This window comes from Salmo salar, chromosome ssa05 (assembly GCF_905237065.1).
Source record: "Salmo salar chromosome ssa05, Ssal_v3.1, whole genome shotgun sequence".
Taxonomy (NCBI): Eukaryota; Metazoa; Chordata; class Actinopteri; order Salmoniformes; family Salmonidae; genus Salmo; species Salmo salar.
In genome coordinates, this window is record NC_059446.1 from 72,407,845 (window position 1) to 72,426,227 (window position 18,383).

General features: G+C 42.7%; 2 protein-coding genes across 3 annotated transcripts; both read left to right on the plus strand.

Moving 5' to 3' along the window:
- Positions 1 to 282: 282 nt before the first annotated feature.
- Positions 283 to 4,164, plus strand: LOC100196661 (glutathione S-transferase kappa 1-like). Of its 2 annotated transcripts, NM_001141690.1 has the most exons (9): positions 283 to 607; positions 728 to 752; positions 1,132 to 1,203; positions 1,495 to 1,576; positions 1,743 to 1,871; positions 2,372 to 2,517; positions 2,807 to 2,923; positions 3,098 to 3,191; positions 4,060 to 4,164. In NM_001141690.1, the coding sequence occupies exons 3-9, from the start codon at positions 1,132 to 1,134 to the stop codon at positions 4,101 to 4,103; spliced, it is 684 nt and encodes a 227-aa protein (NP_001135162.1). In that variant the 5' UTR covers positions 283 to 607; positions 728 to 752; the 3' UTR covers positions 4,104 to 4,164. The 2 variants fall into 2 exon arrangements, with proteins under 2 accessions (NP_001135162.1, XP_014057273.1); XM_014201798.2 differs by lacking the exons at positions 283 to 607; positions 728 to 752; positions 1,132 to 1,203 and adding an exon at positions 1,320 to 1,403 and having other exon boundaries at positions 4,060 to 4,157.
- Positions 4,165 to 4,373: 209 nt separating this feature from the next.
- LOC106605832 (tyrosine-protein kinase STYK1) lies at positions 4,374 to 16,142 on the plus strand. The gene is made up of 10 exons (XM_014201803.2): positions 4,374 to 4,812; positions 9,212 to 9,267; positions 9,465 to 9,650; positions 9,942 to 10,313; positions 10,881 to 11,062; positions 11,186 to 11,266; positions 13,503 to 13,711; positions 13,803 to 13,843; positions 14,014 to 14,110; positions 15,238 to 16,142. The coding sequence occupies exons 2-10, from the start codon at positions 9,213 to 9,215 to the stop codon at positions 15,428 to 15,430; spliced, it is 1,416 nt and encodes a 471-aa protein (XP_014057278.1). The 5' UTR covers positions 4,374 to 4,812; position 9,212; the 3' UTR covers positions 15,431 to 16,142.
- Positions 16,143 to 18,383: the final 2,241 nt, after the last annotated feature.

Genomic DNA, 18,383 nt, shown 5'->3' on the forward strand with positions numbered 1-18,383 from the left:
AACATTTCTGCGATCTTTTATTTCAGCTCATGAAACATGGGACCAGCACTTTACATTACACTTTACATGGGACCAGCACATTTATATTTTTTGTGGATGGCTGCAAACTATTATTAGGTCAGTGTTTTTGTATCAAAACGAGCAGAGCGGTAGAAGAATGTCTAGTGGTACAGGTACTGTAGGTCGTGACCGGCATCACACTCCAGGGCAGTAGGTGGCAGTGTATGCACATATCAGTTGGTTGCGATTCGCCAATAAAGTTTGAAGAAGAAGAATGTATAAAGTAAACAAACACGGTTTTGACTAGATGGAGTACAGTATATGTCACAATTGACTATAATTTACTTTTCGTAGCAGGTTATTATAATTAGGTTAAGGTTAGGCAAAGGATTAGGATTAGCTATGAAAGTAAAACTACTTTAAATGTATTTTAACACAATATATCCCATCTACCAATGACCCAGAAGCACTGCGCGATAGACTGCAGCTAATTCTATCCGCGTTATTTAAAGCGGCCCCAGTTTAGTGTGTTTATTGGTATTTTACATGTATGCTTGAAATACACAACGAAAGAACTAAGTTAACAGCTTGTTTGACTTTTGCACGGGTAATTTGAATGATCCCTTGGTTCATATGTGCATATTTCTAAACTTGAAAACATTCAGAGTTCAAAGTGCATTTGATTGTTTTCAATGGTTGAACTTTGACACAGTTTTTTCTTTGACAGACGGACATCTAGCTGGTGGTCAAAGGTAACGTGCACATAATTTACAATGACATAAGATATAAGTTTTAATTTACCCCACAAAATAACGTTATAACTAAGTGTTTGTGGCTACAGAAACGTTTTTACTTGCAGTGCAATGACAACGCTACACGGATGTTACAACTAGCTAAATCGTTTGGCTACAGGAACGTTTTTACTTGCAGTGTAATGACAATGTTACACGGATGTTACAACTAGCTAACTGTATCCACACATTAATGATTAATGATGTCCTGAATTAATATTTTTTTCGGGGGGGTGTTCGCCTGGTGTTCTATTATTTCATTGTATTCACAAGAATGTCCCTGTATTGATGTGTAATATTGTTATTATTGTTGCAATAATACAAAAAAAATATCCTTCAGATGGAAAGTTCTAGGAAAGTGATTGAACTGTTTTATGACGTGGTCTCTCCCTACTCATGGCTTGGGTTTGAGGTTAGTGTCTTTAGATCAGGGCTGCCCAACCCTCTTCCTGGAGATCTACCATCCTGTTGGTTTTCAGTCCAACCCTAATTTAACACACCTTATTCTACTAATTAGCTGCTCAACAAGATCTTAAATAGCTGACTCGGGTACGCTAAATTAGGGTTGGACTGAAAACCTACAGGACAGTAGATCTCCAGGAAGAGGGATGGGTAGCCCTGCTTTAGATTGTACATTTTTACATGTCAGAGGTAGAGTTATATGCTTGACTAATCATTGTGCATGCATGTATCGGATCTTTAGGTCATGTGCCGTTACAGAAATGTGTGGAACATTGACCTTAAACTACGTCCTGCATTCTTGGGTGGCATCATGCAAGGGTCAGGTAAGTAGCTAAGATCAACATTACACAAACCAGGCTTCACAATAGGCTATGGATGGATTGTTATGTTTACATTGCACATGTTGTCAGTCAGCCATTAAAAAGTCATTATGATGAGTCATCTGTATTGTGATGTAAAGTCTGATTGTACTTTTATCCTGTATTCCAGGTAATAAGCCCCCAGGTCTGGTCCCAAACAAGTTCCTGTATATGACCACAGACCTGCACCGTCTAGCCCAGTACTTCCAGGTCCCCATCAGTCCCCCTGCTGACCCCTTTGAGGCCATGTTTGAAAAAGGTGCACCCCCCCTGCATCTCCTTTATGTAAATATGCCAGTAGACTATTTTGCCAAGCTTATGACAACGCTATTGGATATATATTCAGGATACATATGGGTGGGAACAGCATTAATATGCCAGTACTGTTTCTTATATAGAACGTATCTTAAAGCTCAATGAAGGTTTCCTAATATCGATCGAACAGCATCTTTAACAGGTTTAGGCCTCAATGCAGTAGGCCAAGATTTGGTAGCTGGTGCTGACAGGTAAAATTCCAGGTAACTCTCCCTGTAACATTCCATTGAGTACTGCTGTTTGTTGGGGACACTCAAGGAGAAAAATGTCTGTGCTGTCAACATGCCTGTTCTATATTATCAATGAGCTTTATTCTTCTGAACCTAATACACTGCTCTATATGGTCTCTTAGCCTTTTTGTGCCTCGCTGTCAAGCAAAATAAACTCCTTGCAGACCTCAGTCACCACATTTTTCTTTTGCAACCATGTATTTGTCTGTCCCAGGCTCGCTGTCTGCCATGCGCTTTGTGGCGGCGGTACAGGAGAGGGAGGTGGGAGGAGATAAGCAGGTAGAGCAGGTGTCCCGGGAGCTGTGGCTGAGGATCTGGAGCCAAGACAAAGACATTACCCAGCCTGCATCACTCTCTGAGGTACCAGGAAGTACTCAGTCGCTGTAGCTTGAATTCAAGGCTTCTCTCCATTCATCATCTGTCTAGTGTTATTCATATGTGCCGTTCACATAATATCTGAAAAATGTGCTTTTAAAAAAAAAAGTGTTATCTCCCAACACTAATGCAATTGCACTCAAGATCACAATCCTTGAGTGCTGGAGGGCATAATCCTCCAAGAGCATTTGGAGATTGGGTCTGGGTAGATAGTGGCGTCATGGAGTTGAACATTGCAGGTTGATTGTTTAATGTGATTCATGTTTTTTTCCAGGCAGCCATGAAGGCGGGGCTCTCAGCCAGTGAGGTGGAAGAGCTGCTGAAACTGTCCACCTCTAAGGAAATCAAAGACAAGCTGAAAAGATCCACCCAGGAAGCACTGGACCATAGGGTCAGTGTCTCTCCTCTTTCTCTCCCAACCAACCCCACCCCATACATTTAGATGGCTGTTAATGACAATAGCAGCCATCAGTGTGGGAGTGGACATCAGTATCAGTACATTCACTAGTATGAGTGCAGTCACTTCTTTTGCTATCTCACCTTGTCTCTGTTCTCTCTCTCTCAGGCCTTTGGTTTTCCTCTGGCTGTGTGCCATGTGAATGGAAAGGCGGAGGTGTTCTTTGGCTCTGACCGATTTGAGCTCATTGCCCACTGCATAGGTGAGCCCACACTTCCTCTGGCATCATAAGATGTCATGTTCCTGCATAAACTCCCACTTTGGATGCATCAGAATATTCACAAATGGCATATTATAGAATTGACTTTAACCAATATGACTTATCAATGAACCATTATACCACGGCATGTAATGCTTAAAAACAAATACAATTTGGATGAATTCAATATTTGGCTACAGAAGTGCCATTTCTTACCGATCTCTATAGCTTCTGTCCAAAAACGAATCCTGTGATATTAAGTCAACACATACTGGAGGAGTTACTGGCTAGCTACAGTGGCTAGCTTAGCTAACGAACTAGCTATGTCGGTCGCGGGGCGCGCATGACCAGAATGACACATCGACGAACCACCAAAGTCACACCCCAAATTGAGAAAGGGGCGGAGTTCGACCGTTTTATGTCCATAGTCAACCTTTAAGATGGCAATTACTGTAGGCTATATACTTCCAGCAATTTGGCTTTTTATGTCATTTAGCAGACGCTCTTATCCAGAGCGAGTGCATACATTTTCATTTTTTTGTGCTGGTCCCCGTGGGAATGGAACCCACAACCCTGTCGCCATGCTCTACCAACTGCTCTACACGGGACTGCAATCAATACTGTACATTTTATTGTAATACGTCATGTCATTGTACACGTTTTATGTCATGCACCCCACAAATCTTTTGATAGATAAATCTATCAAAAGGTATGTAATCACACAACTCAAGACAGTTATCATTATTGCGTCCTGGTTGCTAAATATGGTAGATTCTATTGTTTTGAATTTTGGTTCCTATATCATCTCTTTGAGCCCATCAAGATTCACCTCAGCGCAGACCTTATCCAATCATATCCTTCTGTCTTCTAGGAGAGAAGTGGATGGGACCCCAGCCTGCTGCTGCCAAACTGTGACTTGAAACTGTCATGTATGGAATTCCTTAAGATTAATAAATACTATAGATATGATTTGAAATGGTCTTTTTTCTAAATCTGACTGAAATTATTCTTTGATATAGATGACTGTCTTTTCACTAATCTTTTTTTACTGCCACAGAAAGAAACCTGACATTTACATGTAAGGACAAGCAAGGCTTCAGGAAGATTAGATGCCAGATAGGGCGAGCGAAAATGCCAGATATGCGAAACAGAAAGAAGTGGAAGGACCTGTTTCCCCAGACAAAATAGATCTGACAAAGGGCTAGCAAACACAATGAGAGTTTGACAGAATAAGGAGGGAAATAACTTCTACAGAGGGAGAGAAAGAAGTCCACTAAACTGGTTTAACATTACGATAGACTCCCTGGATGAGGGAGGAAATGGAGTGAGAAACGGTGGGAGAGAAAGATGGATGTAGTGCAGGTGACAAGGGCGGGGTTGAGACAACACTGAACGTGTGACTTAGACAAACACAGAGCCACACAACAGTAATCCCTGGAGCCTGACAAACCCCCTGAGAGGAGAGAGAAACCACGACACTAACCCTGGACTACACACACTGACACACAACAGGGAAAATGTATGAAATGTGTTGGTTTCTGTGACGGAAAGGGCAAAGGATTATATCACTGGATTGTTAAGGTTTCTTTCTCAAGGTCTGAGGCGCGCACACACACAGGGAGAGGTAAGATGACTACACTGTGTGTTTACTTTGTCTATGTGATTGTTTTATTTGTCTGAACTAGATGTTGGTTCCATTACTGTATATACGCGATAGAGAGCGATTGTGTCATTGTGCTTTACCTGGTTGAAAAAATGCAGCCGGACAAGTTAAGTAATCACTGCACTGACATACAGGTGGTTAGGGAGATTTAGTTTCCTTGTGTAACTGGGAGACACATTTTCATAGTTGGCCTGCAGTAAAACGGTAGTAATCTGTTAATGCCAGGCAGAAGCCCCAGATGCTGTGCCACATAGGTGTACAGATGTGCATTGGTGCTGCAATGTGATGCTTCATACCAGGTTGTGCCCTTTTGTTGTGAAGCTTGGACATGTCATTTTGTATTCACAGCTACAATGAGCTGTGTATGTGAGAGTGAAACGGGGAGGGAAGTTGAGAGCAGAATAGAAAGACTTGACAGGACAAAGAGAGAGAATTGGTTTCCTTTAAATTATTACAATTTCTTAATAAATTGGAGGTGACTGTGTGTGTCTATGATAATCACAAGTTGTATTAGTGTCTAGGCACACCTCAGATTGATTGTGAGAATCTCTGAGGTTCCTTGCTAGGTTCCTGCAAGGTGAAACATCTGTCTCGTGTGTCTTTCGGAGGAGGGGTTGGGATTAAACAGAAGTCCAATTTCAGTTGGACTTTGTGTACACCTGACAAATAAAGTGATCTCAATCTTAATTCACATCACACGATCTGATCTAGGTAGTCCACTATAAACAGAGGATCTGAAACTCACTATTACTGGTCATCATGTGAGGATGATGTTGTTCATCATTCATGTGATTCATCCGTTCTTGTGTTTAAGCAGGTTATGTGTGTAAGTGTGACCTTTCCTCATGGGAAAAAAAGAAACAGAGGATGTGTTACGTGAATATTCTTCCCCTAGGCACTGAGCTGTCTGCCACTTGTTTTAAACCTGATTGAATGTCGTCTCTTGACATACAGTACCAGTCAAAATTTTGGGCACGCCTACTCATTCAAGGGTTTTTCTTTATTTTTACTATTTTCTACTTTAGAGAATAAAAGCGAAGACACCAAACTATGAAATAACACATATGGAATCATGTAGTAAAAACTGTTAAACAAATCAAAATATATTTTATATTTGAGATTCTTCTAAGTAGCCTCCCTTTGCCTTGATGACAGCTTTGCACACTCTAGGCATTCTCTCAACCAGCTTCATGAGGAATGCTTTTCCAACAGTCTTGTAGGGGTTCCCACATGCTGAGCACTTGTTGGCTGCTTTTCCTTCGCTCTGCGGTCCAACTCATCCCAAACCATCTCAATTGGGTTTAGGTTGGGTGATTGTGGAGGCCAGGTTTTCTGATGCAGCACTCCATCACTCTCTTTCTTGGTCAAATAGCCCTTACACAGCCTGGAGGTGTGTTGGGTCATTGTCCTGTTGAAAACCAAATGATAGTCCCTCTAAGCGCAAACCAGAATGGATGATGTATTGCTGCAGAATGCTGTGGTAGCCATGCTGGTTAAGTGTGCCTTGTATTCTAAATAAATTACTGACAGTGTCACCAGCAAAGCACCATCACATCTCCTCCTCCATGCTTCATGGTGGGAACCACACATGCGGAGATCATCCGTTCACCTACTCTGCATCTCACAGAAACACAGCGGTTGGAACCAAAAATCTCAAAGGACCGATTTCCACCGGTCTAATGTCCATTGCTCGCGTTTCTTGGCCCAAGCAAGTCTCTTCTTCTTTTGGTGTCCTTTAGTAGTGGTTTCTTTGCAGCAATTCAACCATGAAGGCCTGATTCACGCAGTCTCCTCTGAATAGTTGATGTTGAGATGTGTCTGTTACATTTATTTGGAGCTACAATCTGAGGTGCAGTTAACTCTAATGAACTTCTCCTCTGCAGCAGAGGTAACTCTGGGTCTTCCTTTCCTGTGGCGGTCCTCATGAGAGCCAGTTTCTTCATAGTGCTAGATGTTTTTTGCCGACTGCACTTTTTTTTCTCACCTTTATTTAACCAGGTAGGCTAGTTGAGAACAAGTTCTCATTTGCAACTGCGACCTGGCCAAGATAAAGCAAAGCAGTCCGACACATACAACAACGCAGAGTTACACATGAAATAAACAAACATACAATCAATAATACAGTAGAAAAATCTATATACAGCATGCGCAAATGAGGTAGGATAAGAGAGATAAGGCAATTAATAGGCCATGGTGGCAAAGTAATTACAATATAGCAATTAAACTGTCTGGGCTAGGTGGGACGTCACCGTCCCACTCTATTCAACAGCCAGTGGAACCGCGTGGCGCGAAATACAAAACCTCAAAAATGCAATAATTTCAATTTTTCAAACATATGACTGTTTTACACCATTTGAAAGATAAGACTCTCGTTAATCTAACCACATTGTCCGATTTCAAAAAGGCTTTACAGCGAAAGCAAAACATTAGATTATGTTAGGAGAGTACATAGCCACAAATAATCACACAGCCATTTTCCAAGCAAGCATATATGTCACAGAAACCCAAAACACAGCTAAATAAAGCACTAACCTTTGATGATCTTCATCAGATGACACTCCTAGGACATCATGTTATACAATACATGCATGTTTTGTTCAATCAAGTTCATATTTATATCAAAAAACAGCTTGTGATGTTCAGAAAATGTATCCCCACCGAATACTTCTGGTGAATTTACTAAATTACTCATCATAAACATTGACAAAATACATAACAATTATTTTAAGAATTATAGATACACAACTCCTTTATGCAATCGCTATGTCAGATTTTAAAATAGCTTTTCGGCGAAAGCACATTTTGCAATATTCTGAGTACATAGCTCAGCCATCAAGGCTAGCTATTTTGACACCCACCAAGTTCGGGGCTCACTAAACTCAGAATTACTATTAGAACAATTGTATTACCTTTGCTGATCTTCGTCAGAATGCACTCCCAGGACTGCTACTTCCACAAGAAATGTTGTTTTTGTTCCAAATAATCCATAGTTATGTCCAAATACCTCCGTTTTGTTCGTGCGTTCAGGTCACTATCCAAAGGGTAACGCGCGAGCGCATATCGAGACAAAACAAATCCAAATGTTCCATTACCGTACTTAGAAGCATGTCAAACGCTGTTTAAAATACATTTTTATGGTATTTTTCTCATAAAATAGCGATAATATTCCAACCGGACAACGTTGTATTCATTCAAAGACGAAAAGAAAAAACAGCGTGGTCTCGTGAACGCGCATCTCCAATCTCTTAGTCACCAGGCAGACCACTGACAAACTGAGGTACCATACTCTGCCCAGAGACAGGAGACGCCTCAATCTGCTTTCTGAATGCTTTAGAGAGCCAATGGAAGCCTTAGAAAGTGCAACGTAACCCCACGGATACTGTAGTTTCGATAGAGAACCAAAAGAAGAACTACAAATTCGCAGACAGGCCACTTCCTGCTTGGAATTTTCTCAGGTTTTTGCCTGCCATATGAGTTCTGTTATACTCACAGACACCATTCAAACAGTTTTAGAAACTTCAGAGTGTTTTCTATCCAAATCTACTAATAATATGCAAATATTTGACTCTGGGCCCGAGTATTAGGCCGTTTACTCTGGGCAAGCTTTTCATCTGAAATGAAAATACTGCCCCCTATACCTTGACAGGTTAAACACTGGAATGGTAGGATGTGCAGAAGATGAATGTGCAAGTTGAGATACTGGGGTGCAAAGAAGCAAGATAAATAAATAAATAAATACAGTATGGGGATGAGGTAGATTGGATGGGCTATTTACAGATGAGCTATGTACAGGTGCAGTGATCTGTGAGCTGCTCTGACAGCTGGTGCTTAAAGCTAGTGAGGGAGGTAGGAGTCTCCAGCTTCAGAGATTTTTGCAGTTCGTTCCAGTCATTGGCAGCAGAGAACTGGAAGGAGAGGCGGCCAAAGGAAGAATTGGCTTTGGGGGTGACCAGTGAAATATACCTGCTGGAGTGCGTGCTGCTATGGTGACCAGGGAGCTTGAAGAAACTTTCAAAGTTCTTGATCTTTTCTGGATTGACTGACCTTCATGTCTTAAAGTGATGATGGACTGTTGTTCTTGAAGCTGGTTGAGAGAATGCCAAGGGTGTGCAAAGCTGTCATCAAGGCAAAGGGTGGCTACTTTGAAGAATCTCACATATAAAATATATTTTGATTTGTTTAACACTTTTTTGTGTTATTTCATATTTTGATGTCTTCACTATTATTCTACAATGTAGAAAATAGTAAAATAAAGAAAAACCCTTGAATGAGTAGGTGTCCAAACTTTTGACTGGTACTGTACAATGTTGCAACCTACAAGGCCTCATGTTTTACCCACTTTGCCTTGCTTTGTTGTTAGAATGTCTTCAATGTCAGAAGCAGACTCCCTCTGTAAACCGGGAGACACCATCTGTAGTAAGTGTTACACACCACACTACACACACTACACACACACACTACACACACACACACACACACACACACACACACACACACACACACACACACACACACACACACACACACACACACACACACACACACACACACACACACACACACACACACAGTTATCTCTTTTCGTTGTCTTAATGCTCACGTCTGTTCCTCAGATATCAGTGTGTACGAGCAAGAAGTGATCATCGTGCCCATCCTCCTATTGGCTAGCTTCCTGGTCATGCTGGTCTTCATCATCCTGCTACGGTACTGTCCTGAGAAGGTGGATCGTATCCGACCACAGAACACTGTGGCCACGTCCAGATCACAGCGCTCCAGGAGACAACTGCACGGCATTGATGGTGAGTGTGTGTGTATGTGTGTATATTTGTGCTCAAGGATGTGACTTTGAAAGACTGTTTTCATTGTGAAATACTGTAGGTCATTTGAGGTAATGAGTGTGTATGTTTCTGTCTATGTCAACAACATAGGCGCTTATTCTATTTGCACAGGCTAGTAATGAACAGAATCAAACCTGTTATTATAATGTAGCTATCTACTTCTAAACTTCAGGCAATAACCTCTTCCTCTTTCTTCTCTCTCTGTCCTCCCCCTCCTTCTCTCTCTATTCGTCCTCCCCTCCCACTCCGCAGCTCCCCTGGGTATCAACCCGCTGGAACATGAGACTATTGCTCTCGATGCCCCCTCCTACTCTACCTTCTCCTCAACTCACTCCCACCCCTCCTCAAACTGTCTCTCCTTCTCTGTGAGAACTCCCTCTCTCCCCCCTATCCCCCCACCCAAGACCTTTACCCCATCCTCCCCATCCAGACCCCCACCCCAGTCCTTCACACCTTCCTTCACCCCTATGGTTCAGCCCAGGGAGCTGCCTCGCCAGAGGCTGCCAGAGTCCTTCAACCTAGTGGCCTCGCTGCCCGCAGCCTTCTCCCTGCGCTCTGACAAGGCTGTCTCCCTCTACAGGGCCCGCATGGAAAACAGGAACGCTGTGCTCCGAGTGCTCAACGGTGAGAGGAGTGGGAGCAGATGAAAAACAGCTACTACTGAAACAAGCTATTTAATATTGGCTTATAAGCAGTGTATTAGCATACCAAAGTGGTGATATAGTCAGAACTACTTAGGGTTAGGGTAAGGGTTAAAGTTAGGGTTGACATTAGTGTAAAGTAGAATTTTTGGTCAAAGCATGTTACAATATTTTCCAACAGGGTCAAAAAGTGAGGAAACAGCCACTGTAAAGAGCCTTTCCCCTGCCATTGAATGGGGGCACAGCGTCATTAGGCAGTTTCTTCCCTAGTTTCAATAGGTGTGACTGGTGCTTGTGGATTGTTAGACAATCACCACCATAATTACAGCAACTGTTTACTTTGTAAAACTGGTCTGTCTACAACCTGTTTCTCTGACCTCCCTTTCAGAAATGTAATTACCAACTGGTACAGCAAATCTGCTTCAAGGCTTTGAGATACAGACAAAATATGTTCAGCCATAGCAGTTGTTCATCAAAGGCTTTGGAAGGCTGTTTTCGCACAGCATGTTGGCAGGTAATTTAATCTTCCTCTCCTCCTACTCTCCCTCAGACTCTGCGAGCGCCACAGAGAGGCACAACTTCCTGAGCTTTGCTTCCTTCTTGTCCCAGTTGGGGCCACACCCCTTCCTGCCAGAGCTCCTGGGCGTGGTCTCTCTGCGTGTGCCCCTAGTTACCGTTGTTGAGGAGCTAGAGAACAGAGATCTGCTCAGCTTCCTGTGGCGGTGCAGACAGGTAGGAACCACATTACCCATGAGACATTGTCTCTACTAGCCCATTATTTATAGTAAAATTAGGAGCTGTTTGTGATAAGGATGTTTTGGGGTATAAATTGATTCTCTTTGTGTGTTATGCCAGGATGGTGTGGGCGGGGACCCTCCATGTGAGATCACAGAGAGACGTATATTTACCATGGCCAAACAGGTAGCCTCTGCTCTGGTGAGTAGACTATGGTAATATGCTGGCTTAATGTGTTTCTGCCACATGTTTCTGCCACAGAAATCAACATGTTTAAACCATGAACATGCCCCATGTTCAAACCATCAAACCATGAACCTGCCCCATGTTCAAACCAAACCATGAACATCCCCCATCATCAAACCATGAACATGCCCCATGTTCAAACCAAACCATGAACCTACCCCATGTTCAAACCATGAACATGTCCCATGTTCAAACCATGAACATGTCCCATGTTCAAACCATGAACATGTCCCATGTTCAAACCAAACCATGAACCTACCCCATGTTCAAACCATCAAACCATGAACATGTCCCATGTTCAAACCATCAACATGTCCCATGTTCAAACCATGAACATGCCCCATGTTCAAACCATCAAACCATGAACATGTCCCATGTTCAAACCATGAACATGTCCCATGTTCAAACCAAACCATGAACCTACCCCATGTTCAAACCATCAAACCATGAACATGTCCCATGTTCAAACCATCAACATGTCCCATGTTCAAACCATGAACATGCCCCATGTTCAAACCATCAAACCATGAACATCCCCCATCATCAAACCATGAACATGTCCCATGTTCAAACCAAACCATGAACCTACCCCATGTTCAAACCATGAACATGTCCCATGTTCAAACCATCAACATGTCCCATGTTCAAACCATGAACATGTCCCATGTTCAAACCGTCAAACCATGAACCTGCCCCATGTTCAAACCATCAAACCATGAACATGTCCCATGTTCAAACCATCAAACCATGAACCTGCCCCATGTTCAAACCATCAAACCATGAACCTGCCCCATGTTCAAACCATGAACATGTCCCATGTTCAAACCATCAAACCATGAACTTGTCCCATGTTCAAACCATCACACCATGAACCTGCCCCATGTTCAAACGATCAAACCATGAGCATGCCCCATGGTCAAACTGTCAAACCATGAACCTACCCCATGTTCAAACCATGAACATGTCCCATGTTCAAACCATGAACCTGTCCCATGTTCAAACCGTCAAACCATGAGCATGCCCCATGGTCAAACTGTCAAACCATGAACCTGCCCCATCCTGACCTCCTCATTGTCTACTACTAACATTATCTCTTTACCTTGTTTGCTTTTCCATAATTAGGATCTGAAAGGATCTTGTGCTGTGTCTCAAAAGTCCATAGTGGCTTCCTGTGCTTATGTATTTTCCACAGTGGCTTCCTGTGCTTATGTATTTTCCACAGTGGCTTCCTGTGCTTATGTATTTTCCACAGTGGTTTCCTGGGCTTATGTATTTTCCACAGAGGCTTCCTGTGCTTATGTATTTTCCACAGTGGCTTCCTGTGCTTATGTATTTTCCACAGTGGCTTCCTGTATGTCAGTGTACTGCACCTGTCCTGTGCTTATGTACCATGGTAGGTTTCCTGTATGTCAGTGTACACCACCTGTCCTGTGTATTCTGTACCATGGTAGGTTTCCTGTATGTCAGTGTACTGCACCTGTCCTGTGTATTATGTACCATGGTAGGTTTCCTGTATGTCAGTGTCCTGTACCTGTCTTGTGTATTCTGTACCATGGTAGGTTTCCTGTATGTCAGTGTACTGCACCTGTCCTGTGTATTATGTACCATGGTAGGTTTCCTGTATGTCAGTGTACTGCACCTGTCCTGTGTATTCTGTACCATGGTAGGTTTCCTGTATGTCAGTGTACTGCACCTGTCCTGTGTATTATGTACCATGGTAGGTTTCCTGTATGTCAGTGTACTGCACCTGTCCTGTGTATTCTGTAACATGGTAGGTTTCCTGTATGTCAGTGTACTGCACCTGTCCTGTGTATTCTGTACCATGGTAGGTTTCCTGTATGTCAGTGTACTGCACCTGTCCTGTGTATTATGTACCATGGTAGGTTTCCTGTATGTCAGTGTACTGCACCTGTCCTGTGTATTCTGTAACATGGTAGGTTTCCTGTATGTCAGTGTACTGCACCTGTCCTGTGTATTATGTACCATGGTAGGTTTCCTGTATGTCAGTGTACTGCACCTGTCCTGTGTATTCTGTACAGAAGAGGGAAAGGAAACAAGAGGACGAAGTCACTGTGGACTTTAGAGACTAATTGAATGAAAGGGAATCATTTACAAATGCTGAGATATGACACTGTCCCACAGCTTTAACCTCTGACATTTGACCTCACGTTATCCCCTGTCATCCAATCAGGAGTTCCTCCACAGCCGAGACCTTCTTCATGGCAACGTCCGTGCTCACAGCGTATTGGTCAGCCGGGAGCTGACGGCCAAGCTGTGGGGACTGGGCGGGGTCTACACCAGGAATACCCAGGGAGCTACTCAGACTGAAGTTCCTGGCATGAAGAAATGGCAGGCCCCCGAGCTATTGGCTAGGAGGCCTGCCAATCATAGCAGTGACGTGTGAGTTACTCTACTTAGTCTATGCTGACATTTCAATCAATTTTCAAGATATGTAAAATACACTGATGCATGTTTGTCTTTCTCTCACTAGCTGGTCATTTGGCATCTTGTTGTTTGAAATGGCGACCTTGGGTGAGTTACATGAAATCTATTCTTCTGACTTTGAGTGCCCCTTTTGGCCAATGATACACATAACAACCACTTTCATTCATTGTGATATCTCTTTCTCTGAGCTACAATCTCTAATTTGTGTCATTAACCTTTCCTTCTCTCCCCTCTTTCTCTCTTTCTCCCTCTCTCAGGTGATGCTCCGTTTTCAGATATCTCTGTCAACGAGCTTCTACAGTTTCACCAGAGAGGGAAAACGCTGAGAAAGCCAGCCAACTGCTCCAACTCACTGTAACTATCCATTATACATCACTATTATTACTGGTTATTGCCAGGAGAGGGAGCTTCTTTAGACTGAGATCAAAGAGATAGACAGAGGACTCTAGTTCCTAAAAGCCTGTTTTAGTATGGGCAGCACCATTGAGGAATTTCACAATTTTGAAGTAGTCAACTGGGTGGGACTTCCTATGGGTTAAGGAAGGGTCACATAATTCCATCCAGGTGATCAGGAGGGATCGGCCAATGAAATATACTTATGAGCAGGGGTAAGGCGGTACAGCGTCCCGGCAAAATAAATAGTTGGGGTACACCGTACCGGTAAAACACGAATGAGCATATCGCAATAATTAAAACAAAATGTAAGAAAAATGTAGGCTCTTCCACCTCTTTTTATCATTACCGAATGTCAGAGGCATGAAAAATGAGCGAACTGACTTGAAAATGGGTGGTATAGCCAAAATGTGATGTGGTTTGATGAGAACACAAAAATTTGGCAAGGCAGAGATGAGTGTCCGACACCGAGACGAGAGCAGACAGCAGTGGACGCATAAGTTCTTGCCTTATGTCATTACACTTAGTGGGGTTTGGTGTAACAGATTCACTTGCCTGGGTAACCTAGTAAAGGAGCCCTTTGAAGTGATTGTTTAACAATCAGATGAAAACATCATGACTGTTTGTGTTTATGCCACAATAAAAGGTAATACATTGTAAAAGTTCATTGACAAATTTTTACGACTAGGCCCACAGAGATCCTATTAAATGAATAGGGATTCTATATGTAAGTAATGATTAAGCACGTAAAATGATTTATGCACGCGCTTATAGGAGGTCCCGTACCAGGAAGAAATTAATTCTACTTTCATCCATGCTTGTGAGCAAACATTCCATAACTGCAGGTGGCAGTAAATCCCAAACCTTGGCTTTATACCTGTTCAAACAACATACTCCAGGTGGCAGTATGCACCCTTTCAGTTTGTTTACCGACACATAGAAGTAGTAGAAGAAGAAAATTGACTAGTTCATGCCCATGCTCTCACAGACGCCATAATGGGACAGACAGATACAATGGTTTCTATCATCTGTCTTTATGACTGAGATATACCTCTATTCCCCCTTAACCACGCCCACCCTTCTCACAGGTACTCCATCATCAAGGCCTGCTGCCAATGGAAGGAGCAGGATCGTGCCACATTGTCTGAGGTCGACCGCAAGCTCCAGTCAGGAGAGAAGAGTGCCAACGACAAAGTCCTCAAGGTGCCTGAGCCAATCAACATCGAGCAGTACCTGCAAGAGGCTGGATATGGGGAGTCCAACAGCTACACTGTTTTCTGAGTGGCGGCTGTGCCGGCCAACGAAATGCACTATGCTGCGGGACGACGGTGGATGTTTATATATGTATGCCTCCATTCATTCCAGAAAGATATTCACTTCTTTCTGCCCTTTTTCAGTCCCCTTCATGGGGGACTGAATGTCTTTGTACCATAGACTTAAGATAGGTATAGTTGAACAGACACAATCGTTGAGTCAACTTCAGTTTGTAGTTGATTGTGTATACCAGTAGAGGCTGCTGAGGGGAGGACGGCTCATAATAATGGACAGAATGTAGTGAATGGAATGCTATCAATTTCATGTGTTTGATACCATTCCATTCACTCAATTCCAGCCCTTCCACTTCCACAGACATTATTATGAGACTTCCTCTCCTCAGCAGGCTACACTGATGTACACTACTGTTCAAAAGTTTGGGGTCACGAAGAAACGTCCTTGTTTTCCATGAAAACATACATAAAATGAGTTGCAAAATTAATAAGAATTATGGTCAATACGTTGACAATGTTATAAATAATATTTTTTATGATTTTTACATTTATTTATAAAGCCCTTCTTACATCAGCATATGTCACAAAGTGCTGTACAGAAAACCAGCTTAAAACCCCAAACAGCAAGCAATGCAGGTGTAGAAGCATGGTGGCTAGGAAAAACTCCATAGAAAGGCCAGAACCTAGGAAGAAACCTAGAGAGGAACCAGGCAATGAGGGGTGGCCAGTCCTCTTCTGGCTGTGCCGGGCGGAGATTATTACAGAACATGGCCAAGATGTTCAAATGTTCGAAGATGACCAGCAGGGTCAGATAATAATAATTATAGTGGTTGTAGAGGGTGCAACAGGTCAGCACCTCAGGAGTAGATGTCAGTTGGCTTTTCATAGCCGATCATTCAGAGTATCTCTACTGCACCTGCTGTCTCTAGAGACAGGTCTGGGACAAGGTAGCAGGTCCGGTGAACAGGTCAGGGTTTCATAGCCGCAGGCAGAACAGTTGAAACTGGAGCAGCAGCATGACCAGGTGGACTGGGGACAGCAAGGAGTCATCAGGCCAGGTAGTTGTGTCCTTCAAACTTTGCTTTCGTCAAAGAATCCTTCATTTGCAGCAATTACAGCCTTGCAGACCTTTGGCATTCTAGTTGGCAATTTGTTGAGGCAATCTGAAGAGATTTTACCCCATGTTCCCTGAAGCACCTCCCACAAGTTGGATTGGCTTGATGGGCACTTCTTATGTACCATACGGTCAAGCTGCTCCCACAACAGCTCAATAGGGTTGAGATCCGGTGACTATGCTGGCCACTCCATTATAGACAGAATACCAGCTGACTGCTTCCTCCCTAAATAGTTCTTGCATAGTTTGGAGGGTCTTTGGGTCATTGTCCTGTTGTAGGAGGAAATTGGCTCCAATTAACCGCCGTCCATAGGGTATGGCATGGCGTTGCAAAATGGAGTGATACTCTTCCTTCTTCAAGATCCATTTTACCCTGGAATAGCCTTCATTTCTCAGAACTATAATAGACTGACGAGTTTCAGAAGAAAGTTATTTTTTTCTGGCCATTTTGAGCCTGTAATCGAACCCACAAATGCTGATGCTCCAGACACTCAACTAGTCTAAAGAGGGCCAGTTGTATTGCTTCTTTAATCAGAACAACAGTTTTCAGCTGTGCTAACATAATTGCAAAAGGGTTTTCTAATGATCAATTAGCCTTTTAAAATGATAAACTTGGATTAGCTAACACAACGTGCCATTGGAACACAGGAGGGATGGTTGCTGATAATGGGCCTCTGTATGCCTATATAGATTTTCCATTAGAAATCAGCCGTTTCCAGCTACAATATTCATTTACAATATTAACAATGTCTACACTGTATTTCTGATCAATTTGATGTTATTTTAATGGACAAAAAAAATGCTTTTCTTTAAAAAACAAGGACATTTCTAAGTGACCCCAAATTTTGAACGGTAGTGTATATACTGTATATCAGGGATGGGCAACTCCAGTCCTCAGGAACCTGATTGGTGCCACACTTGTGTCCTAGCCCCAGCTAACACACCTGACTCCAATAATCAACTAATCATGATCTTCAGTTCAGTTGCATTTAGTTTAATCACCTGTGTTTGCTAGGGATGGGGAAAAGTGTGACACCACTCCGGCTCCCATCCCTGCTGTTTATGAAGGTTTACAAATCTTGTCTTCAAAATTATTGTGTAATAGGAGTAATAATATGTGTCTAGAAATCATTATTTTTGTTGTGATTTGAGGGACTGAAAGAACACATGGGTGGAGACACCAGGCTTCATAAGAGATTTATAAGGTGTTTATAAGTTGTTTTGTTACACTTCATTTATCATTTTAAGTCCAAAAATGTATGTAGCAACTAATGATTCTAGCTTTAAATACGTCTGTCTCATAAGTAAGGCCGGAGTTTAATTCTCCTGACCACGTAAGGTGAACAGGAAAAACTCGGGACCCTGGTTGCGCCTCCAGTTTGTTCTGGTCAGGTCATGTGATCATGAAACCTCCCGGAAGAGGAAGCAAAATCTCACTCACTCCTTTTTTTGTGGTTCATAAACAGTCAATGAAATTAAGAAGACCAGACCCAGCTGCTAATGCCATGGTGCCACCCCTTAAGCAGACCGGAACTGTGACAATTTTTGTTCTATGGTAAATGGCCTGAGTGGGATATTTGGTACAAGCTATATGGAAGGTCAGAGTTCAGTGGTTGATGTTCTACTGTAAATGAGCACATCTGAAGTCACGTCATTTGCACACTCTCCACAATGTGAATCAATATAGAAGTTTACCAAAGTCAATCTGAATTGGTCAGGAGTACTCTGTGTCAGTGGCTCCCAAATGTTTATGTCTTTTGAATTCTCTTGTAATTTTTTTCTACTTCTACTTTTCTACAAGCCAGGTGTTATAGGAGTTTGGCCTTGAATGATTGTATCATTGCGCAGTGAG